The 25,637-nt window shown below is 39.1% G+C and overlaps 2 protein-coding genes across 2 annotated transcripts in view; both read left to right on the forward strand.

The window, feature by feature from the left end:
- LOC121962789 (myomegalin-like) overlaps positions 1–19,546 on the forward strand; it is a 73,127-nt gene extending 53,581 nt beyond the window's left edge. Inside the window, exons 4-11 of the mRNA XM_042513092.1 lie at positions 2,447–2,557; positions 7,964–8,040; positions 12,853–12,976; positions 13,120–13,280; positions 14,313–14,415; positions 15,739–15,774; positions 16,798–16,877; positions 19,486–19,546. Of these exons, the coding sequence (XP_042369026.1) occupies positions 2,447–2,557; positions 7,964–8,040; positions 12,853–12,976; positions 13,120–13,280; positions 14,313–14,415; positions 15,739–15,774; positions 16,798–16,877; positions 19,486–19,546 (753 nt within the window). The remainder of the gene's footprint in view (positions 1–2,446; positions 2,558–7,963; positions 8,041–12,852; positions 12,977–13,119; positions 13,281–14,312; positions 14,416–15,738; positions 15,775–16,797; positions 16,878–19,485) is intronic.
- A 1,565-nt stretch (positions 19,547–21,111) lies between these two features.
- Positions 21,112–25,637, forward strand: part of LOC121962897 (phosphodiesterase 4D interacting protein) — a 42,147-nt gene continuing 37,621 nt past the window's right edge. Inside the window, exon 1 of the mRNA XM_042513223.1 lies at positions 21,112–23,482. Coding sequence (XP_042369157.1) covers positions 22,202–23,482 — 1,281 coding nt within the window. The 5' untranslated portion in view covers positions 21,112–22,201. The remainder of the gene's footprint in view (positions 23,483–25,637) is intronic.

Raw genomic sequence — 25,637 nt, forward strand, 5'->3', positions numbered from 1 at the left:
AGTTTGATAGGAGTTCCAGTTCCTTTTCTTCTGCTTCCTTTAGCTCATTTCTTGTAAGTCTAAGTTTTGACATTTGCAGATGATGAGAAGTCAAAACATCTAGTTTAAAGCATGCCAAAATTAACTGAAAAGATCTTTTCATAAAAACATTACTTCAGCATTTCAAAGACTGTAATGTGCAGTGGAATGCAATACAGCCACTTAAATGATGTGGAAGAATGGTTGTAGCTAAACTGGATGCCTATTAACCCTCTGAAACCTGGACAAATTTGCTCGATTTCATTCAAAAACACGGGAAGAAAGCAATGAGCAACTGCAGAAGGAATGGCCAGAAATTAGCACAAAAATAGAAAAAAAGAACCAGAAAATTTGCAAAGAAAATACAAAGTAAAAAATTTCAAAATTTCAAATATATAATAATGATTATTATAAATAAAGACATTTTTCCTTAGTTTTTTTCCATGATTCCGCTCAGGTTTATAAGGTTTAAATACTTGCAAAAGGTATCTGAATGCAACACAAAAAAGTGATGTTGATCCAGGTGTCAGAGGATTTATAATGTCACTTATCTTTAAGATTTAATGCAGTTTTAATCTAGACATTTAGATGTTGTTGACCTGCATATCATCAAAGCTTTACTGAGACATGCAACTTCAGGAGACATTTCCATCCCACAGTTCTTTGCTTCATCAATATGACTCATAATGCAGATGCACATGTTTTGCTTTGCCGGTGCTAGTTCATTCAGATTTGTATGCAAATGCAATGTTGTGGTTGTCTTCTCGAATTCTTTTTGGATTCTCCATCCCATCTTTCCTCAACTGTCCTTCATGGTTGGAGGAGGATGTTGAAAAGAAGAGAGGATATCTGTTGGGACCATATGGATTCCTCCACCCCTGCAGTTTCATTGTTCTCCCTCACAGTATGTCCTCTGACTATATTTTAGTGTTGCTTCCATGCAGCAGCTGTCAGTCACACTACGCTCAGTGAAGCTTCTCTTCAGCTGAACTGCTCCCCAGTTGTCCTCTGTAGACCTTGAACTTATCATATTCTTAGATCACGTACTGGTCACCTCTCTGTGCACAGTGGAGTCTGTTAACAGAGCTGTCAGGATTTTCACTCACCGTTAAACTCACATCCATTGATGGATTACTGGCACAGGGGCCTAAAGTACCAGCCCCCCTCGGCTTTCACCTGCAAAATTTCAGTCAACTAACGCATACCATCCAGGAAGAGACTGAAAATGACCAAAAAAGAAACTTAATAACTCCAAAGAGACACAAAATGACTATGAAAAGAGGCAAAACTACCACAAGGAGACACAAAATTACAACAGAGACACAAAAACACAATAAGATACATAAAGACACCAAAGACAAGGATAACAACAAAAAAGAGGAAAAACCACCACAAAGTCTGTGTGACTTGCTTCTTGGTAAAAAAGTGGTGCAGCCTTTCTGTGGCCATGGGCCAATTGCTTCGTATGAGGTCCATGCTTCCATCCATCACTATAATTAGACAGTGTAAAAACACACAGACGCACAAGTACAAGTCTTCTGACATGCTTCCAAAATCATTACAAAAAGATTCATATGACATGATATGTTTTTCGATCTGTCACCTCTATGTTCAAAGTGTCATGAAGTTTAGGCAACTAAAACTACTTGGTTAAGGTTTGGAAACAATTATTGTCATATAAAAGAAACCAATGTCAACTGTTGGTAGATGGCGGGATGCAAACAGCTGTGTGCTCAACCGTTCACTCCCTACGAGGTTTTGTGGCTACACTTCATCCTCCTTCGCTTTGGAGAGAGGTAATTTTTTAGACAAATGTAAATACAGGTTATTTTTTAGTGTTTGAAGAAATGACCAAATGTTTTCATTTTTCTGATGAGGACAGTTTCTTGTGATCTCAAGTCAGACGCCTTAATTAAAGGTCAAAATGAAGAAAAACACACCAATCAAAACGCCCACACATTCACAAATGTGAATGTTGAGAGGCTTTCACAGCAGCTCAGCACTTATCAACACACACACACACACACACACACACACTTCTCCTGTCTCAGATTCTTGGCATGACTTCCTCGTGGTAAAAAAGGAAACATCCCCTCTCCCCCTCCTCCTGCCTCCCATAATCCCCCTCTGCCTGCCTGTGTGCCATCCACGGCCCTCCTGTAACAAATCCAAACGGAGAAGAGCTCATTTCCACTTGATGTTTTGACCACGACTCAGTTTTTGTTCCTGCCTGTCGATGTGACGGCAGGAGAGAGCAGATCGGAGTTCTGTATCATCAAGATAGTTTGAATCTTCAGTCAGACGCTGCTGTTTCTCTTCAGCCCTGTCTTTTCACATATTATGCGGTACTAAATGGGGGGCTGCAATGCCCCCTACAAAAGAGTCACCTGTCATCATGACTAATCCCGGTTGCCGCACTATCTCGCAGCACCTGAACGACCTGAAGAAGGAGAACTTCAGCCTGAAGCTCCGGATCTACTTCCTGGAGGAGAAGATCCAGCAGAAGTTTGAGGAGAGTGGCGATGATGTGCACAAGAGGGTGAGTGAGAACATTCATCTGTGAATTATACATGCAGGAAATGATCAATACTCTCTGTTTGCATGCACTTCATGTATTTGTGTAGCTGCTCTGCAGTGCAGTCAGCCTTGTTGTTCTCAGAGCTGCAGGTTTGTGTTTGACAGTTATTAATAGTGACAGCAGGTCTCAGGCTGCTCTGTAACAGCTCATACACACTGTCAGTCAACTCTGCCTGTGAGGCTGATTCACAGAGACTACAGCTTGTCTCAGGGCTGCCAGAGACAAACCAACAGGTACTTAGAGGGACAGCTCACCCCAAAATCAAAAATAGCAACACTTTCTCATCCCAACCAGTCAAATACCACCACTTTGTCAGTGGAAAATTACATGCATGTTACATGCATTATGTCATTTAAAAAAATCAATTTTCATGGAAAATGTACAGGTTCTGCTTGTTACATGCATAAAGGGTTCTTCAAAATAAGATTACAACGTGTGTAAAATACTTTATTTTAAGGTTTGATTACCTTAGATTTAGGCAACAAAAGAACATGATTAGGTTCGGAAAAAAACAGTTTGGCTTAAAATAACTACGGTTGTTATTATGTATTTAATGTATTTATATTGTACATTACTAAAGTAATGTAATGTGACATAAGTCACTAGCGTAGTATGCTACAGATGCTTAGCACACAATGTTGTAAAAAAAAACCAAAAACTCAACCTACTGTTGGTTACGCACAGGAAATGAACAGCAGGCTTTCAGGTGAAAGTCTTGAATTAGTTTGACCCATTCACCTGCCCTATGCAGATATTCTCACTCTTTATCCTATGGTGGTGGCTGTGGCTCAAAGGTAGAGCGGGTCATCTGGAAGGTTGATGTTTCGTTCCAGTCAACATGTCAAAGTATACTTTGGCAAGATTCTGAACACCAAATTGCTCCCGAAGCTGTGCCGTCAGTGTGTGAGTGCATGTGAATGGTTACTTAGTAACAGGAGGCACCATGTATGGTAGCCTCATCCACCAGTGTGTGAATGTGTATGTGAGTGGGTGAATGTGACATGAAGTGTGAAAGCGCATTGAGTGCTTGGAGGATTAGAAAAGTGCAATACAAGAGCTGTCCATTTCGCAGTTGTTGGAGGCATCATGAACTAGACATGTCTGCCTTCTCTCCAATATAATGGAACTAGATGAGACAGATAAAGCTTAACAGCAATGTCTCTCTAGAAATCATGACCCAGTTAATCAAGATAACCCACAGATCTTGTTGTGAGCAGTTTCATGTAGAAACTATTTTCTTTCTACCAAAACTACACCCACTAACCATACCACCACACAGAAGGAAGAGTGCATCTACTGCTAGCTCACCTAGCACCACTGAGCGAGCTAACATTACAGCTTAGCTGAGGAGAACGCCATTGCTGTTTACATCTCGCACTGTTACGAACATGAGCCTCTCGTCCACAAGTAAATAATCTCTGCATGGTAATTTGGTCGGTGGGTGTAGTTCGGTAAAAAGAAAAAAGATGGAAAATATGTTTTTGATTTTGGGGTGAACTGTCCCTTTAAACCCAACCATGGGGCACCTAAATAAAAAAAAAAAGTGAGCTCTCTTTGGTTTCCTCCACAATGTCTGGAGTTTTTTTATTTTAAAAATTTGGAAAATTTAGGCTCTATTAAAATAAGCATGCCACATAAAAACAATATGAAAACAACAACAATGCAAATGGTTGCATCAGAAGTACTATGTTCAGTGGACAGAGGACATAAGCCCATAAGTCCTGTCAGAGGGCTCCGTTAGCCTGCTGACATAAATCTAGTCAGCAGTCATAAAATCCACAGAGAGCAAAGCTGTAGCAAACCAACACATTTTAGTATTTGTAATCATTCAAATAGTTAAACAATATGTCATCATAGGCTGCCAGTGAACCGGTTCCCCATTGTGTACTATAAACATAATATTTGTCTTTTTATTTTACAGCTAAGTCGGTCTAAGTGTAAATCTATTGATGCTTTTTATGGGCTTCATCAGAGAAAACAAATTTGAGACATATGAAAACTGTATGTACATACATGTTAAAGGTGAATTGTGAAGATTTAGGAGGATTTAGTGGCATCTAGCAGCGAGTTGCTGATTGCAACCAGCTTAAACTTTTACGTTTAGAATTTCTGCAGTGTTCATTGTTCAAGAGGTTTTAACCAGGCGCTTAGGTATCCACAGATGTCTCTTCCTCTCTAAAAACAAATGAAGCAGTTGATTAAAAGCAGTAAAAACACAGAATAAAGTAGGTTTAATGTAAAAATCAGTATTTTTCCAATATTGTTAGGCATCTCAGAGATAAGCGACTCACCACCCACATGCTAATGTGTGCTTGCCCCTTTTTCTCTGATATGTTAATGTGTGTTCACCCTTATGTGATCCAAACGTTCAGGAGGGTTTTACCATGAGCCAAATTATGTGCAGAAGTCTCTTCCTTTCCAAAACAAACAAACCTGGTAACTTAAACCGTTAAAGCAGTTTACAAATCATATTTTTCTAAAGCTGTTTGCTGTGTCACTGCGGGCTTGTCAAGCACATGCTAATTTGTGGTCATCTTTTTTCTCCAATTACTTAAGATCCAAACATGATGGAGGTATTCACAGGAAACAGAGTCATCCAAAAAGGATCTCTTCCTCTTCAAAACAAACAGATCCAGTGATATTAACTTGCTAGAAACACTGAAAAAAATAGTAACAAATCAGTGTAACTCCGGCACTGCTCGTTGCAGTTGGGCTTCTCACTACGATGGCTAATGGGGAAATGCAGAAATGCAAATGACCCTATCTAGGGCCAGTGTTTGGTTTGTCCATTCTGGGCTACTGTAGAAACATGGATGTGCAACATGGCAGTTTGCATAGACAAAGATTGCTCTCTATGCAGATAATAAATAATGCCAATAAATCTCCCTGAATCAAACACACTGGACCTTTAAATGTGTTCCAGAATGAGCTCAGTCTGAGCTGTCCTTGACTCGGAGGAGCCTGTTTACTGTAAACAGAGCTCACTGTTTTCTTACAGAAGGAAACAGGACAATTCTGTAAAGCATGAGAACATAAAAGTTGGAGGAAAATCAGTTGAAACTCAAAATCTGTGTTTTCTCAGTAAAAATTGGTAGACACAATGAGCTTCCAATAGACTGTTGAACTGTCTTTGGGCAGATGAAAGGCACAGTCAGGCAGTGCAGTGTATCTAAAGAGACCCACATGTCTGCTGAGAGGAGGGTTGTTTTAACAATAACAGTCTGACCTGCTTTCTGTCGGCCACTATACACCCAATGACCCACATTATGTTAGCCTGAGAGCCCTCAGGCCCGCTGTTTGCATGCATACGTGCACACTGCGTGCTATCCTCTAGTTTATGGTCATGTTTGCAGAAGCAGCAACACCTGCATTGTGTGTCAGTGTGTCAGTAATCAGACCTGCTGCACATGGACATGAAGTTCACAGCGGGAACACTCAACTGTATCTCCAGATGGATGTACAGAAAAATAAATCAGGCAGATACCTGCACGTGAGCGAACTGACGGCCGGATCAGTCCGGATTGTTGTTGCTTCCAGAGCCAAGAGTTAAAAGTGGAGATGTTGCTGGGTGGGGGGGGCAGAGGGGACACATACAGCAGGTGCTCATCTCCCTGCCAGCTATTTATAGTCATCCAGAGCTCTCTGAAATACAGGTCAACACGTGCAACTTGGGAAGCTCATTTTGTGTCTCCCTGCAGTACTGAAGAGAACTCCCAATGAAAAAATAAGAATATTTGCTACTTTAGGATGTATTAGGTAACAGCGTATGTATGTTTAAGTTTTGTATGACATAATACATAAAACAATGATTTACTATATTGGAACATATTGAAAAGTACATTGTTATGTACCTGTATTGATTGTTTTCAGCCTATTAATGATTGTTCAGCCAGTTTTTATCACTGCCAATATATTGCTTCAGGGGGGGTCAGCTATACTAACCAATAGTCCAGAGGGTGCATATGCAAAGTTAATTTTAGGCAACAAAACTACTTGGTTAGATTTAGGAAAAGATCACACTTTGGCTTTCAACAACTATGTTTGTTATGTAACCCGGGTCATGTATGTAAGGTAACTAACTTTACTGGCGAAGTTACGCAAGTTAATTTACGTATGAAAGTTAAAAATTACTCAAGGTTGACTTCTTGTTTTATGATGGACACAAGCAGTGTCTTCTTGGTCAAAGTCCTGTGTTTGTTGGACCAATCCACCCCCAACCTCCTCCTTATGCAGACTGTTGTGAGACTGTTCATACTATGTCACCTGACTTCCTTCTTTGCTCCCAACATAATTACTACAGCCACAGGAGGTCACTGCCGAAAATTCAACGTGCATGTACTGTGGCAACAAGAATTGGCCCATTCTCTTTTAAATCTATGCTCCTGATGGAAACTGATAACAGCTATTTAATGGCATCAACATAACTTTTAATTCATGGTGACATGTGTAAGTCTTATTTTAATTTCTGTTTATCCGGTTGGAAAATGACATTGCCAGTGTAATCGGACCGACAGCACAGCTGCACACAGAGAAAAGATTCTGTGTTGACATGTCTCCATTAGAGTTAATTTTCTCCTGATTTGTCCATCTGAATGTCATTTTAGTGTCAGAATGTTTGGAAGATATGTGGCTTATGTACTTTAGAGACTATGGTACAAAAGTGTTGGTCATATTTTGTATTCATATTCACTTCTCCCTTTGGAATGAATAGACTCAGGACCACAGCTAGTCTCCTAAAGGGGCAGGGCAATGGCAAAACACACATGAATCTAAAGTGGGCCATCTCAGTTTAAACTATGGGATTGATTATGATGTTTTAGGTGCACTGATATACACTTAACATAAAGCTACCAACAAATCTTCTCTGTGCCCTTGGTGTGAATCAATATGATACCAATATTGTGATATTAGACCAGCCATCAGCTGGCATTATTATGACATATCTAGCCATTTTCCATGAGAATGAGGACAGCATTTTTTTGTACAGTTTATGAAATTAGTCTGCTGACTGACTATTGATCACCTATCAAGGTGCACATAAATATTATCTGGCAGCATTTACCTTTTTCCCTATAAATATCTACTGAAAGAATCTCTGACATATTCTCACATTTATCTCAAACTATCAAGATTAAGTTAAAAATATCACATTATTTGTCAACATTATCAAATCCTAATATTATTTCTATATGATCATAAATATGTTGGTTCTGTTATAATGGTTTTAATAAAATCTCAAATCTGAAATAAAATGTTCAAATTCATGCAATTTTGACTCAATATCTCACAGAGACAAAGAATGATCAATGATTTGCTCTTCAAATCTGCGAGTCTTAAATGTTTTGTTTGATGAATCTCTTTTTTCAGAACATCGAGTTGAAGGTTGAAGTGGAGAGTCTGAAAAAGGAACTTGAGGAGAAACAAGAGCTTCTGGACAAAGCACTGTGAGTATATGACTTCTTGCTGCATTGATAACTTTTGTGTATCACATTTCTACACAATATCAGTGACTGTATGTTAGTTTGGGAATCCCCAGGCCTTTAACCTCTAAATGTATTCAACAGATCGCTCAGCCGTAATATATTACATCTCTAGGACAGTCTGTCAGCTTTTGTTGCATAGATTGGTGTCTTTAGGGTTACCTAACAGAGAACTACAAACACACTCTTTTCATCACGAGTTTGATTGTTTCCCATGAGTCCACCTCAGGACCCGGTGGCCTCTCATCACATGCGAGCCTGCCAGCCTGTACACTCACCTAACTATCACAACACACACTAAGCTCTGAGGAATGCCATGTATGGACTCAGCTCTGAAATGCTTTTGAAGAGGACGAAGTGGCTCTGTGTTCTGGGACGGAGGACGATGATGGGGGATGAGGAGGTGGAGAAGGAGTAAGGGACCCACTGTGGGTTTGTTTTGGAGGGGGAGGGTGCAGAGAGTATGGGAGCAGGGAGAGAAAAGGGCAGAGGTGTCCTGTGGTTTGTTGTGTTGCTGAGTTGGGAACTATTTGAGCTGTAGCACCTGTCTGTGAGGCAGCTGTCTGTCAGTTCCTCTGCAGACTCACTCTGCAAACAGCGGGATGGTACTGAGTCTGCAAACCACAGAATGTGTTCAATAATAGTGGTTTTCAAAGTTTTCTTCCAAATTTTTCATGTTGCATTATTCCGACAGTGTTTCAGCATAAAGGGTCAGTTCAACCAAAAAATAAATAAAGAAATAAACAGCGTTGCTAACTTAATGGTAAGCATGCACACAGCCTTGGTTTTAAAAGCACAGCTTACGTTGGTTGTCTGTGAGGCCGTTCGATACATTGTGTAATGAGTGCGGAGAAAGTTTTTTAACGTTATTATTGATGCCTTCCATTCCACCATTTCTTAAATGTCGTTGTTGTCTCCTATGGCTGTAGCTCAGTTGATCTACACTACACTTCCCTCACAATCTCCAGAGGTACTGCTCCATTTTGTCCATATCTGTAAGCTTTCAGAGAAGCTGAAGAAATACTGACCAAATGAACACACAGTATGGACAGAGAGAGGACTCCATTTGTTTCCACATATGTATCTAACATTGAGCATAGATGAGCTCTTACCCTAACCCTAACCCAGGTCACACCTCTTGAGGTCAATGAGTATTCGTCAGTTAGAGGGAGAGTGAGGCAGGTCATGCCTTTGGTATCTTAGGAAATGCAAGTTTGCATACTGCAGGATCATCAATCACTAGACTTTCTGTTTAACACATTGAAGTATTAATCTGGAGAGTTTGGGCCAGTGGATTCAAATTTTGTTCTTAAAAATATTCGGTGCAGACCAACGAAATGGTGCATGTAAGGTATCAAAGAAACAAAAGAGCTGGCAAATCTACAGATTGTGGAAAGCCGTAGACATGGTGTTATACTAAGTTAGTTTTGCTGTTTTGTCATCCTGCTAAACCCCCTCTACTCCTTTATAGATATAAAGAGAGTCAGCATGTAAAACCACTGTTTGATGATTTTCCCAGTAGATGGACATTGGAAGAAGAACATCAGTTACACGTCATAGAGTAATAAGTTTGATCAGTCAATCTGACGCTTTGTCAAAATAATGAGAAAGCCTCTGCTGAGAGTGAATGTGTTAATGTTGGAGTGGAGTTTGGGGTCAGTGCTGAGTTCCTCTCTGTCCTGCTGTTTTATAAATAAACTCTGTGGTCACAGTTTATCATTAGAGCTATTAACAGAGCCTGACTGATAGATGTGAGGAGGAAAAGCTGTGACCCTCTGGCTTGTTGCTGAGTGCTGGAGCAGTGACAGGCCCTCAGAGGGGTCTGCAGATATTTCCCTGTGGAATCAATGTTTCCTTTCCTCTGGAGACAAACTGCACTTTACTCCCTTAAGTCTTTTTGTTATTACACTCCACTGAGGAGGGTAATAACAAAAAAGACTTGCAATTAGCAGGATGTTTAAAAAATCCTGCAAACAGATTTTAGATCAGTTTGGTGGATTATGCTGTGGGCCTGGAAACAAGTGGTTAGTTTTCTGTAGGGATCCAGCATCACACTGTGGTCTTTTATAAAGGTAGGGTTTTCCCACAGAGGAGGGCCACCTCATCTGAAATGCAGACCACCTCCACAAACACCATATTAGATGTGAACTGTAAAATATTAATTGCAGGATAAAAGAGCAGAGGGGCTATTTCACAATGCAAATGCTGCACAGTTGTGGTGCAACAAGTGTAGTTACTGTTTAGTCAATCATCAACTAATATACATATTTATATTAGGTCTGTAAGCAGTAATGCCTTAATCAAAATGCAATTAAGGTCTGCAATTAATGCCTTTATTTTTTTTAATCGTGTTAATCAGACATTCCTGTCCTCAAGAGGCTGTACCCCGAGTCTCCTCTTTACAGACATGCCCACTTAATGCAAATCCCTGCAGTTTTTTGCTGTTATTTGATTACCGATCATGACAATCTGGTGAGAGCTGCATCATAGAGGGGCTGCTAACTGGGGCAGCCAGTGCAAAAAAACAAAACAAATGGCCCTCTCTAGAGCCAGTGTATGTTTGAGCTACTGTGGAAACATGGCGGTGCAACATGGCAATCTCTGTAGACGAGGACCCGTTCTCCATGTATAAACAGCCCATTCTTTGGTAATAAAAAAACAGTAATTCCTATTTTCAGTAATTCTGCAGGTGATCTTAGACAAGAAAACATAGCATGGTGTTTTCTGTTTCATTTTTATTTTCTGTTTAGTATATCCTACTACATGAAGTCCGCTTGCCCTTTATATTCTAAGACATAAAATAGTGAAGAAATTTATATATAAAATAAATAGTATATATATATATATATATGTATACACACGTTTGTATATATATATGTATATAAATTGCATAATATAAATTTAAATTTCAATAAAACTTATTTAGTATGGAACTCTTTTTTTTTACTTTTACTGGGGTTTTCAATTATAACAGATATTTCATATAGATAAAACAGTCTTAGCATCAAATATGGTGTACTGTAAAATGAAAAGGCAAAACAAAACAAAAACAAATGAAAAAAAAAGAAACAAAAACAACATAATAAATGTACAGTATGGCATTTTCCAAACAGGACAGTTCATTTCAGAGTGTTTTATGTAGGATCTTGAATTAATGTCCTGATTCTTGTTCATGAAGCTGATTTGACAGAAGCATATTGTGGAGCTGCAACATTATTCTGATGACAAATGCACTTTTCCACACTGAGCGATACTGCCAAATATAATAAAATAGCATATAAGCGACAGCAACGTGATGAATGGTTGTAACTCAGCGGCCAGTCTGATATTTTGCACCATTCATCCTGAAACAAAGCCTGACTGTCCTCAAACAGGATTTATTCTTCAAAAATCACGGCCTCATTTGCTGTTTGCAGGACTGTCTATCACAGTGTGACTTTAGATGGAATTAAAACATTGCACAGGCGCTGTCTGACTTTTTTGGCTTGTTTAAGTTGGTTTACAGTCAAGACAAAGAGGAGGCATTTTCTGGGAAATGAGTTCTAAATTCTGCATTATCAGCAAAACACAGAAAAACAGGCTCATTATTGATGCCAGGTTCCTGACTTGTGTTACAGATCTGTAATATTTAAAGCACGTCTTATGTTCTACTGTTACAGAGCGGCTCAGTGATAAAAACCAAGCACTGATTCAAGAATAGCATCGTCTAAAACTCATATTTCCTCTGATGACTTGCATGTACTGATATATCAGAAGAAGTATCAGATTTTCTGGAGTGCAGAGGCAGAATTCATATAACCTTGTGAGTCTTTGGGGAAGGACTCCTGTTAATGATACCCAGATCTATTTGACATGGCATGAATAAATCATGAGTGTTTGTTGTCAACGAGGGAAAAGAAGCCAATGAAATGAATCCATCTGCTTCTAAGGCGAGCTGTTTTTCTTAGATACATTTATTATTCATTGATTTCAGGGTCTCAACCAAGGAGACATCTTCAATAGCTTCAAAATGAAAGATTTCAAAACATATATGTTCAGACGTCTTATGACTATTGAAGACATCCTCTCATCAAAATGTTCTAATGTTTCAAAACAAGACATTATGTCCTTAAAGGAGACATTTAATTTTGCAGCTTCCCTTATAGCAGGGACTCTCAACTTGCTTTCCTAGGGGCCACTTTTGCAAAATCACAGGGGGCCAGTTGCAGCAGCCTCATTCATGTTTTTAGGATTTCGAGGGCATTTCTAGGATTTTTAGGACATTTATAGGATTTTAGGACATTTCTAGGATTGAAGGATGTTTCTAGGATTTTTGGACATTTCTAGGATTTTAGGACGTTTGTTGGATTTTAGGAGGTTTTTTGGTTTTTAGGATGTTTCTAGGATTTTATATCAGTTTTAGGAATTAAGGACATTCCTAGGTTTTTAAGATGTTTCCAGGATTTTAGGATTTTTGCAGAATTTAAGGACATTTCTTGGATTTCAGGGCATTTCTAGGACTTTATGACATTAGTGGTTTAGCTAGGACCTCTGTCTACTGGTACTTTTTTGATAAACAAGCTCCATTTTGATGCTGTTTTGTGCACTCTGGCACCTTGTGTAGAGTAAACCTTCAAAAACTATTCCCAGTGTAAATCACTTCATTGTTATTGTGAATCAGAAAATAGCTTAGGGGGCCTCTTGGCACCCTATCGGAGGCCAGATTTGGCCCGCAGGCCTGAATTTGAGTATGACTGCCTTATTGAATACTTTTTAACTTAATCTACGATCCCATAGGTCAACAGCAGAGAGCCTGTCCAATCAGAATGAAGCAGAGCTGCAGCGTCGCCTGGCGGAGCGACAGGAGGAGATCATCCACATGCAGGAGATCCTCGAAACCAAAGTTCAGCTGCTACAAGAGGTACAGACACACAAGAACACACTCACATGCAGGATTCATTTAGTACTAAGAACAAATTGGAATTATCCTTGAAACAAAGTAATCCACAAGATCCCTGACACACTGGATATTTTTTTTCCTTCTTCTGTGTGTGTCGTGTTCAGGAGGCTGAGCTGGCGCGAGGCGAGGCTGAGCGGATGGCCTCGCTGGCGGACTCAGAGACTCAGCGCTGCCTGGCTCTGGAGAGAGAGATGGTGGAGAGGATGGAGGAGAGTGGAGGCTTGGGTGGACTGCTCACCCAGCGGGCCCTGGATGACAAAGACAGGTGATTTTCACATTGTATACAAAACATTCACACAGTAGTTAGTCCCAGCTTTTTGTACCTCCGCATCAAGATTAGCCAGAGGTTTTTGAGTTGTCCGTCCCATTCTTGCAAACGTGATAACTCCTATAGGGAATTTCTTAAAATTTGGCAAAAACATTCACTTAGACTAAATAATGAACTTATTACATTTTGGTTGTCAAAGGTCAAGGTCACCATGACCTTGCCTGTCTTATTCTTGTGAACCCAATAAATCAAGAACACCTTGAGGGAATAATTTCAGTTTGACATAAACATATATCTAGACATATAATGAACTGTTCCATCTCATTCTTGTGATGTGATTCCTCAAGAAGGTCAAAGGTCAAGATCACAAAACACAAAACGTTTTTAGCCCTAACTCAAGAATTAATATGCTAATTATGACAACATTTCAAACAAATGTCAAATAGGATATAATGATAAGGTTCTGACATTTTATATCCAAAAGATCAAAGGTCAACTTCATGGTTGCATCATAATGTTCTGCAGAAACACTTTTCTGGCCATTACTCAACATCATGAATTAGTGATGCTGAAAAGGACAGAAACTGTGCTGACTGTTGAGATCTTTTATGCAGGAAGATGTGTGTTTTCACAAACATGGAGGTAAAGTGTAACTGCAACTTGACAGGTGCATAGAGGCACACAACCAGGAAGCCGTGCGCACTTTATAGACGATACAATATTTATGGATTGATCAGAAAATAAGAAATTCATCATAAGTTGCAGTTGTTTTCTATGGTTATGGTATGTGTCTGCTGCTCACTGTTGATATCAATGCTATTCACAGCACTGTCGACACTGATAATATAGCTGCTGACAGTGGTATCGGCTGACCTTGTCAAAAACGGCCTTTGGGCTTGACCAAAGAGCCAGAGCTCCGACCTACATACTGTAACTGACTCTAATACTGCTCTGGGTCACATCTATAGACTTCACTGCAGCTAACAGTTTTAACCTGAGTTTCTGTTTCTCTCTCTCTGTCTCGGTCAGGGTGATCGAGGAGTTGACTCAGCAGAAACATTCTCTGGGTCTCCAGGTCGAGGAGCTTGAGGTCAAAGTTCACAATCTTTCCTCTCCTCTCAAGAAGAAAGAGGTATTTTTGCCCCGTCAACACCTCCTTGAAAAAATCCATACATACACATATGCTTAAACACGTGTTCACACATCAAACTGCATTCTAATAACAACTGGACTGGTAAAAGTCTGAGTACTGCACTTCAGATTAAAGTCTAAAAAGCTCTTGCTAAGAGCTTAAATCCAGGCTCTAAATGTTACCCAGTCAGGTGAGACAGTTCTTGGGCTAAATTCCTCATCAGGTTCCCCTCCTCCCTTCTCTTCTATCTTCTATCTTTGTGTTTTGGCTCTAACCCCAGACAGACAGGCTGACTGAGATATCATAACTGTTTTTATATCCACATGTGGGTCAGTGGAACTTTGGCAGAGCAGACGAGCTGCACACCTCCATGAAGATAAAAACATATGCATGTTGTGGCTGATGAGGACAGTCCCTGTATGGTTATGTTTTCAGGGGAGTGGGCAGAATGAATGAATGAACACAGATACTCATCACAAGAGTACTCTAAACCTTTGATACCTGAGCAAATTGGCTTGATTTCTTTTAAAAACATGGGAAGAAGGCACTGAGCAACTTAACACGAAATGACTCAAACATTTTCAAGATATTTGTAAAAAAGTTGCAAGAAAATGACCTGAAGTTAGCACAAAAAATAGATAAAATTAACAGAACAAAAACAGAGAATGACCTAAAAAAAGTGCTAAAATAAAACAAATAGTTATTTTTTTCTGTAATCCTATTTTAAATATAATTATTATGATTACAAATATAGTTGGCTTTATTTCTCCCTAGTCACTTGATGATAAAGCTGAGTTTTGGGTTATTTTCTTTCCCCCATTTTAATTTTTTTTTTTAATTTTTATTATGTATTTATTATTTTTTTTTTTTTTTTGCAACTTGCGGGACATTTTATACCAAGTTACTGATTGCCTTTTTTCCATAATTTAAAAAGAAAATAAATAAATTCAATACTTGTGAACGGCATCTGAACACTGTGCAAGAAAACTGATGCCCATCCAGGTTTTAAAGGGCTAAACTCTACTGTAGGTCATTTATTTTTGCTTTTAATAAATACTGTACGTGTTATCTGATTTGGCTGCTGATATTTCTGTGATCCAGCCACCTGACGCATCATTAAATAATGAGTCAGGATACAATTTCATCTGGAGAATCAGGGTGGGCAGTGATCTGTGTTTTTAGTACACAATTTTAAATATATCTCATATGTATAAACATAATTTGTTGATGTCAGTGTCAACTCTGTAAAAGCCACACTGTAGTAAGCAAAGCAGATTAGATTAGTGCTTTCTGTATTAAACAAGTTTGCCTTTCTTCCCACAGAGTCATGCTGAGAGCCGAGTCCACGCACAGATGCAGGTGAGAAAAATACTTTGTATAAATAAGATGTGTTCACGTGCAGAATACACTGAGCTTGTCACTGTATATTTTAGTAGTTGACTCCTTGATCATAACAACACATACACTGACTCATTTTGTTTGTTTTGCTGGTTGTAAATTGCACCTTTTGAGGCAAAAAGTCTTTTATTTAAGACGATGCCTTATGACCAGTAGAGAGATAGCTCCACCCAGTGGTGCTTCATTTACACTGCATGTATCTCTGAGGCCTTCACAATGCTGTGTAGTTCTTGAGTAACTTCAATTTTGAGAGACTTTTTTCTTTTGCTCCACATTTCCAATCGAAATACTAAATAAGTTCTCCTCTACATTAATGTTAAAGCTGCAGTTACTTTGCAGATCAGTTTTATTTTGTTTGTGTGTTTGTTTGTTTTCTTTTCTGTTCTTTTCTTTTGGCCAAGAAAAACTATAAATCCCTAAAAGTGAGCCTTACCTTAAACTCCCCCAGCATGATGTGGGGTAACAATAATGTAATGTTATGGAATGAATCTGATTATTCTTATCTCTGATCCTTGATTTTAATTGTGCTGGTATAGCTTTTCTCTGTGCCCTTTTTCAGAATTTTTCACTGACACTTTCTTTTCATTCTTATATTCTTATTTCTTTCCGTTTTCTTACATTCCTCACTTCTGACTTTTGAAATAAGATTTCCTTCAAAACTGCGGAGAAAAAGGCAATCAGACACTTTAGATTGCAGAAAAATATTACAATTATTATTTTTATGTTATTTTAGCACGTTTTTCAGATTATTTGCTGTTTTTGTTCTTTTATTTTTTCTTCCCGTTTTTTTAACTAATTTCAGGTGATGCTATGCAACATTTTACAAATGTCTTGCAAACTTTTGGGTTATTTCTTGTTAAGTTACCAGTTGCCTTCTTTCCATGTTTTGGAAGAAATCAAGCCAATTTGCTCCGCTTTCAGAGGGTTAATAGGTGTCCTGTCACTACACCTCCCCTCTGCTTGTGTTGCTGTCTCTAAAATCAGGTGGCACCATCTCTGTCAGGTCGCCCACATCAGCAGCGATCAGAGGAGCCGGGTCACTGCAGAGTCAGCTCACACGTACAGTACAGTCGTGCTCATTTGGCCTCAGTTTCCTCCCTGACGCCAGTTATAATTATAATCAGCTCACTGTCTGCTGGCTGCTCCGCACACAGACGCGTTTCATGAAGCGGCTGCAGCGTGCGCAGAAGGAATCAGTTGTTTACTTGGCACACCAACAAGTGAGACGTTTGAGAGCAGAAAATCAGCAGAGACACCTCCTCTGTCTGCGGGGAAGTTAATTCTCCGCTGTCACTCTTTCTGCCACACTGAGAAAAATAAACAGCGGGCGCAGTCTGTCAGCCGTGTTTGGCACTTTTCTCTGATTAGGATTAATTGATTTTTGATTGCGTGCCTCGTTCCAGCCGATCAGTGTTTGGTGTCGTGTCTCCAGAGGTTCGCAGGGTGACAAATGTAGACATAGTCACACACATATACACACACACACAGGAAAACAAATCACATATGAGAGCAGTTGTATCAACAACAAATCCACCCCACTGCAGTAATGAAAGACGGATGAAGACTGGTGTATCTGTGAGCCTGTGGGAAAAAGATCCTGAAAGTGTCTGCTGAAAATGACTTCAGCTTTATAAGAGCAGAGTCCTGCTGCTCCATTAAAGCATCATGTGATTCACTCAATCAATTTGTGAGAAATGTATAAAAAGTTGCAAAAGATTACCTGAAATAAACAACAAAGGAAAGAAAAGTAATAGAACAAAAATAGAGAATCCCCTGAAAAAGTGATAAAATAAAATAAAAATAATAACTGTAATAACTTTCTGTAATCTAATTTGAAATGTAAAATTCTAATAATTATAAATATAGTTTTCTTTTTTTTATTTTTCTATGATTTTATTTATTGAGGTTCTGTTAGTAATTGTACATGTTCACATTCCCATGTGTGTACAGAACCATTTTTGTCATAGCTTTTAGATGACCTTAACCGAACATGAACAAAAGACAGCAGGAGTTATATCTCACGCACACACCAAGCATAAGACAAACAAAAAGGCATCTGAACTATATCATGTGCTGTTGTGTGTATTATTTGTTGTGTGTGTGTGTGTGTGTGTGTGTGTGTGTGTGTGTGTGTTTTGTCTTCGTCTTGTACTACTTTATACTATCATGTCATTTTGCTGTATCTTTGCTCTGAGCTGTCGAGGGACTGCAGATGCGAATTAGCTCCAAGCCATAATCTAGTATTGTGCATCAAATGGTGATATTTATGTTTTAAAGTGTACACGGTCCCTTTTAAATTAAAAAAAAAAAAATCTGACCTTCCAGTTCCAGCGAAATGAGAGCACCCTCCTTCCTCCCTCCTCCCTTTTATTCTGTGACATGCATGTGAAGGCCGGCTGAGCACTGGGTGCCCCTGGGAAAGGCATGAACTCATTCCACGCTGACAATTCAGAGAATTTAATGAACCTGATGGAAAACACTCAGGCCTGTTTATTCAGTTCACACCCCGCACACAGAACTATACTGACATGAAAAATCTTTACGGAAATGAAAATGAAATACTTTGAATTACAAAAGTGGTCACACACTGTTGTAACATTTATAATGTGGAGGGAAACAGAAATAAACTGTTTTTGCAAGATGAAGTCCATACATAAAGTGTCTTGGCCTCAGCTTTGGCAGATAGAATACAGCAGTTTTAATGCACAAGAACAATCTTAACAGACAGTATTTCTTTATTTCATTTATAAAATATATCTTTCAACAGGTACATAACTAATATTAAATACAGACCTCAAAATGATTAAAACTAGTGAATATCCTGTGGCTTCAGAGCAAGACAATCATGTATTCATATTCAGACAGAAAACTGAAGTGACCATCAGCCACAAGTGACAACACTGGAAAAGCAACACAAGATAGATGATTGGTAGGTAGGTAGTTAGATAGATAGATCTATCTGCCCTTTTATGTTTGTTTGTTTTACAAAAAATATGAAATGTCTAGCTTCCCTCTGAAATTATAACCAGCATGGTCAACAGTCAGACAAAACAACAGAATACAAAATCGAATCAAATAAAAAGTCACCAAAATGAAAATATATAAAAGGTCAAATGAAATAAAAAGAAAATGTAAAAATGTACCAGTCAAGTAAATCTTAGTCCAGTTTAAGCGTTAAATGAACATTTTTTTCCCTTCTTTTCTCTTGTGTAGTGCATAATATCTTTTTTTTAAACTGTTATTTTCAAAACAGATTCTAAGACCTTAGATTTTTTTTTTTATTATCCAAATGTCCACCTTGACAACATAGTGTCTCCATCGTAAAACTCAACAGTGACCAAATTCTCTTTAAACATAACATTTCCAAATGATGGTAGTTTACAGAAGTAATGGAAACACAGCAGGAACCTAAGAGGCCTAATATTCTGTATATTAGGCTTAATTTTTAAATCATGATCAATTGAAAAGTACTTGAAAGCCCAATGTTGTAATGCTGTTGAAAATGTACTTGATGAGGCCTTTATTCAAGGGAAACAAAAGCATTTCAAACAGAATGAGGTAAGGAATGGAAAAGTTAGGTAACCTAATGTTTTGCCAGGAGTCCCAAATGTTTATTTAAAGAGATTATGCAGAGCTGTGCATTAAGGGGCTCAGCAACCCTCCTGTTTCCAGGAAATGGTTCAGTCTGAACAGCTGCAAGAGGTCTCACTCCTACACTGATGCAGGGGGCTGAGAAACTGAAAAAAAAGAGGCAATAACTGGCAATGAGCTTTTATCATCAGCCATGTTTCAATCTTTTAAAGCTTTGTTTGTTTGCACAATGCCCACTTTATATTGTTTTTTTTTTGTTTGTTTGTTTTACAAAATCCAAACAGACATCAGTCTCAAATGGAAAAAGCCTTGAACAAAAATAATAATCAAAATACATATCTAAAAATACAAAATATTACAAACACAAAAATCACTAGATGTTATGGGTCATAATGGAAATAATAATAATGCATCATGATTTCCCTGTTTCAGACTTTTTTTTACGACATTATAAACATTTCAAGTTTCAATAAAAGAATCAACATCAAAATGTATTTTATTTGCAAAAATTAAATGTGCTCATAATGCAGAGGGTCTACTGTCAGTATTGCATCATTATTATTGATGTAAACTGAAATTCAGTGCTGTAACTGGTCAAGATAAAGCTGATTTTAACTTGCATTAACAATGCATTATCTTTATAAACTGATCATATGTTTTGTATTTAAAATCTTGAATTTGCAATGGCTCTTTAAAAATGAGGCAAAAAGTTTAGACCTAGACCTAGAAGAATGAAGTAAAACAAAATTGAAATACTCAAGTAAAGTAGAAGAAGCTTGAATTGTACTTAGGGACTATTTTTGAGAGGAGAGGGGTGGTGCTAAAAGCGGGAGGCATTTTAGATATTTTTTTAAGCACTGGGTAGGGAGTTATGTTTTTTGATTTGTCTCAGAGTAGGGAAATTTAACCTAAAATGGTTGTATTACCCTTAAAACACAGAAGTGGATTTTAAAGGCATGTTTTCTTTAAAAATCTCCCAAATCAAACCATTTATCCAGAAACTGTGAAATGTGGTTATTAGTGTAGAAGGACTGTCTTGTATTTTCCCCCAGAGCTCAAGAAAAAATATTTTAGCAATAAGTAGGGTAATAATATAAAAAGCAAACAAAAGAAAAAAGAAAAACAAAGTTACACAACAGCAAACCCCCTACTCTGATAAATAAAGTACAGTCCCTAAGTATAGTAAGCTATTTTTCACCACTGGTTGCTGCTTTATTGAATCCTTGCAGTCAGATCTAATAAACAAACAAACAAACAAACAAAGAAGATTTTCCATTTCCAAAAAAAGTTATAGTGTAATATCCCCAGAAATAGGATATTATCAAATAAAGTTATAATATAATATCCTATTTCTGGGGATATTACACTATAACTTTTTTTGGAAATGGAAAATCTTCTTTGTTTGTTTGTTTGTTTGTTTATTAGATCTGACTGCAAGGATTCAAAAAGTGACTAGTAAATCTACCTTGTTTCTAGTATAATATAGTATAATATATAATATAATATAATATAATATAATAATATATATAATATAATATAATATAATATAATATAATATATATAATATAATATATATATAATATAATATAATATATATTTTTTGGACTACAACCAAAGCCCATTTTTTCAGGCGGAATTAGTTGTGGTTGCGGAGTGAGACATCCTCTTGACGATAGGCGATCTTTGGTTCCCGTCAACGTTGTCTCGTTGTCTGGTCGTGAAAGAGGCTCGACGTGTGACAGCCTCTCCCTCCATCCTCAGCTGATGAAGCCGCTGCCGGGGAGGAGAGAACGGATCGGGGATTCGGAAGGTCTCCGGCGAACATTAAACTCAAACACATCCAAACCGTCGAGCTGGAAGGATCGTTTATTTTTCCGTGTTCGTGTCGGGCTGTACCGGGGGCGGCTGCTCCAGCGGAGAGATGCTGTCATGCAGAGAGGCGTCATTGATTTAAAAGGGGGAAAAATACAACAGTGGCATCAACTGCGGATTGTTTCTAAATCACTGAGACGGAAATAAAAGCCGGGTCGATATGACAACAAATGTCTGCATCGAGGAAGTGAAAATGTAACCCGTGACAGAGATACACTCACATCCGCTCTGACTGGAAATCTTCAGTGAATTAACGCTGCTGATCACGTTGTCACGGTGTCAAATCAGCGTGATACGACGAAATTTGTGTTTCTGAATAACAAGTATTTATGATCAACCTCAATAATTTATGTAGAGAATGGATTCATCATAAAGTCTCTGTCTGCCAAGACCATTTTTACAATTGATTCAATTGGATTGAAGATTCAGTAGCATCCAAAATAGTTCAGGGAATGCTATAAATGTTTTAGGCAAAATTTATATGAAGATTTTAGATTGAAAGTTTATTCTTGGCCTTGGAAACAACAGACGACAAAATCATCTCTCAACACAAGGTCTATTTAGTGGTGCTGGAGCTTTTAATCACATTACTCTGCCTTTAGCAGAAACCTGAATTTTAAGGGTCAGCAGATGGAGACTTCACACTGGAACAGGAGGGACCAAAGCTGAAAAGGGACAAAAATACATCAAAGCATCTCTGCAGCAGATTTTTAAAAACTCTTTATAATAGTGCAGTTGATTTTTAGTTTTTAAATTTTGTTAAATTAGACTTTTTTCTGACACAGTGTTGGATCATTCCTGTACTTAAAGTTACTCTTGTGATTTCATCCTACAATCCAAAGACACTTTTTACATGTGTCAAAAGAAACTGACTTGATTCCTAAGTGCTGCTATATCACTGGTAGTCAGTTCTCATGCTGTTGTGATGCTTGACGTGGTGAAGATGAAGGAGGCGTGCAGAATCTGCGCCCGCGAGCTTTGCGGCAACCAGCGGCGATGGATTTTCCACCCAACTGCCAAGCTTAACCTACAGGTACTACTTTCCCACGCTCTTGGCCACGAGCTGACCCGGGACGGCCGCGGGGAGTTTGCCTGCTCCAAGTGCGCCTTCATGCTGGACCGCATGTACCGCTTTGACACAGTCATCGCCCGTGTGGAGGTGCTGTCTCTGGAGCGGCTCCACAAGCTGCTGCTGGAGAAAGACCGGCTTAGACAGTGTATCGGAGGCTTGTACCGAAAGAACAACACAGAGGATGAGAGCGTGGCTCCGTCTGGGTCTGTTGTAGGGGTTGTTGGGACTGATGCAGTATCTGAGGACTCGCCTGTGGTAGATCTGTCAGACCTGCAGGATGGAAAGTACTCAGATATGGTCCAGGATGATCTGACCTACTCTGTGTATGAATCTTGGGCTGATAAGGAGGACTCAGCCGTGGACCACCACACGCATCACCACCACCACCACCACCTGCAGTGCCCAAGTGCAGACCCTCTCTCTGGCCAGAAGCCGAGGCGGTGCAGGGGATGCGCAGCGCTCCGTGTTGCAGATTCTGACTACGAGGCTGTGTGTAAGGTGCCTCGTAAGGTTGGTCGCAGAAGCACCTCCTGCGGCCCATCTACCCGCTACTCAGCAGCTACCCCGGGGGTTGAGGACCCTCCCAGAGCCTCTGGAGAGTCTGAAGCTACAACTGTTGCCTTTGAGGCCTCCTTAGCTGAGCTGGACACTGATAAGACCATGTGTGACCGGACGAGTCCCAGTCCGGCTTCATCTGTAGAATCTCTTGACACCGCCGTGGACATAAGCTGCCCTCCTGTGAACCGCAAAGAAAGAGAAGAAACTGAACCAGAGGAGGCTCCAGTAAGAAGGGACACTCCATGGGACAAATCCCCAAGTGAGAGCTCTCTCTCTGGGCTTGATATGACGCTGAGCCTCCTGAAGAGCTGCGAGTACCGGCCAGTGAAGCCTCGAAGGGGCAGCAAGCTCCCAGTTCTGGTCAAAGCCAAACTGAAGCAATGCCTGTTGCTGTCCCTGCCCACCCCGTTAAGGTCGCCTTGTGGAGGGGCAACAGACTTTGAGCTGTACCCCCACAGGCCTGTACCAGAGGTCGTGATCCCCTGTCCCCAGCAGGAGCTGCAGGCAGAGCTGGCCGAGATGGAGGAGCAGTGGTTGGATGATTATGTTGAGTGCGGGCCGTTTCGCTTTCAGCAGGTAGCCACAATACCTGGTTACTGGATGACCTCTGACCTTACTGTAGGCAGTCCTGTCAGCTTAGATTTTGTAGCTTTCAGGCAGAACAAAACAGTAAAGCCCAATCCCACTGCACCAAAAAAAAACAACTTACACCAGCTAACATCTGGCTTTTTAACGTAACACAACTGGTTACAATTGGCATTCACACAAATGTCAAATGACTCTGCAGTAGTCACGGATGTGTGTCAGCTTCAGCTCATATAGACTTAAATGTAAATACATTTTCAGCATGAAAGCACTCATTTAAGCTCCATTAAGCTTTCTTCTGTTTACCAACCTTTTTTCCAGCCTGTGCCCAGTGCTCAGTCAAAATGTGATGCACCAGACAAACAAACTCACACACACATACAGAAAAAAAAATGCATTTCAGTCACGTTATCAGGATGAAATATGACAAGTTCTGGATGTCTGAGGAACTGAAGGCCTGGTTTGATGTTATCGGTAAAAAATACCAAGGTTGTTTTTAATGCAAAACTGTAAAACCCAAAGAAGCGCAGAAAGACAAATCTGACAATCTGATGAAGTCTTAGTCCAACCGATTGATTGAAGGATCGTCTAATTCCGTGTTTGGTTTTTTTTGCCGCCATCCAGCCTGAATGAGGTCAAACCTCTCTGGATTTTCTGCCCTACTCATCTCCTTGAACACACTGAACACACTCACTGCCTTGATTACTCTCTCGGGGAGCATAAATACTCTTCCTTGTTGGTATCCTAGCAACACTTCTATTGCCATGGTAACAGTCTCCAAGCGCTGCAGCAGTCAGCCCATGTAAAGGCTGTGCTCAGTCTGATCCAGCTTCATAACTTCTATTGTTATGTTAATGATTAGTGTGAATGTGGATCAGTGTGCTGGGAGCAAAGACAGCTCTGTTATGGTCTATTGTATGTTGGTGTGTTGGTCTTTTATACAGCGATATACCATTTATTCAACAGACCTCTGACTGGTATTGATGGGGAAATTTACAATCCTGCCATTTACACTTGGGTGAAGACTCCAGTGCTTTTAAAACTAGATTCTGGTGGAATAAATGTCTCTAACTACTGACCTTTTCTACCAGAGGTCTGTTCATGCTTTGGCAATAGATGATAATAATCAAAGATACCTCCAAACAATGCAATAACATCAATATGCAGGTTTATTGTACATCACATTTTTTGAGAAGGGTCCAAAAACATTTTGATCTCAATCTGTCAGACTCTACAACATCAGTTTGAGCTTCATTGTAAGGCTGAAGAACAATTGTTAGCAAGACCCTGTCAGCTCGCAGTCCGTGCTGCTCTCAAGTTTGGAAATTTTAGCTTACAAATTTTATGTAATGTGATATAGCAGCAGCAACATTGTGAGATTTTTTTGTATCTCATGTTGCAGTCTGGATTTATGACTGAAGATTTTGCAGCGTTGAGACTTAATGCAGAGTTTGACTTTTCACCTAGTGGCTAAAATTCACAGCTTATTCCAGCAGATGTCACACATCTATCGTACACTCTGCAGGCAGACACTCTCCTCTTTCTGTCTTTTCTGTTTTCTTTTTAAGAAAAACATGTTGAGATTACATTTTTACCATAGCTAAATTACATATTATTAAGTAAAACTGGATTTTATCAGTTTCCTAGTTTTACAGTAATATCTTGGAAATGACAACTATTTAACTTAACTCCATATATGTTTACTTAACATATATGGAGAATTACATTTCTGGTAATGATTTTAAAAGTAAAAGTGAATATTTACTTGGGTATACATTGAGTTCAATTTTTTTCAGAGCATTTCTGTGAAAATCAACAGGTCATTTTTTATAGAATTTCCTGGGTCTTTCTTAAAAACTAAAATAGGTGAAGTTGTACTAAAATCTCTTTGTTTTTAGTACTGGATTACATAGTTAATTCCTAGATTATTAGGAAATTTTAGGACCCATAAAATAAAGGGATTTTCTTTAATATTTTGCCACAGTCTGACCCTGTATTGTTTAGGTATCTGTTGAAACAGCTGTGGAAAAGGGCGCACATACAGCTTACAGTGTCCAAAAAGGGAATAGTGACATCACATCATTACACAGATCATAAAAACAAAAACAAGGAAGTCTACAACATGCTGCCGTGGCAACGGCCTCTT

Source organism: Plectropomus leopardus, chromosome 3 (genome assembly GCF_008729295.1).
Source record: "Plectropomus leopardus isolate mb chromosome 3, YSFRI_Pleo_2.0, whole genome shotgun sequence".
Taxonomy (NCBI): domain Eukaryota; kingdom Metazoa; phylum Chordata; class Actinopteri; order Perciformes; family Serranidae; genus Plectropomus; species Plectropomus leopardus.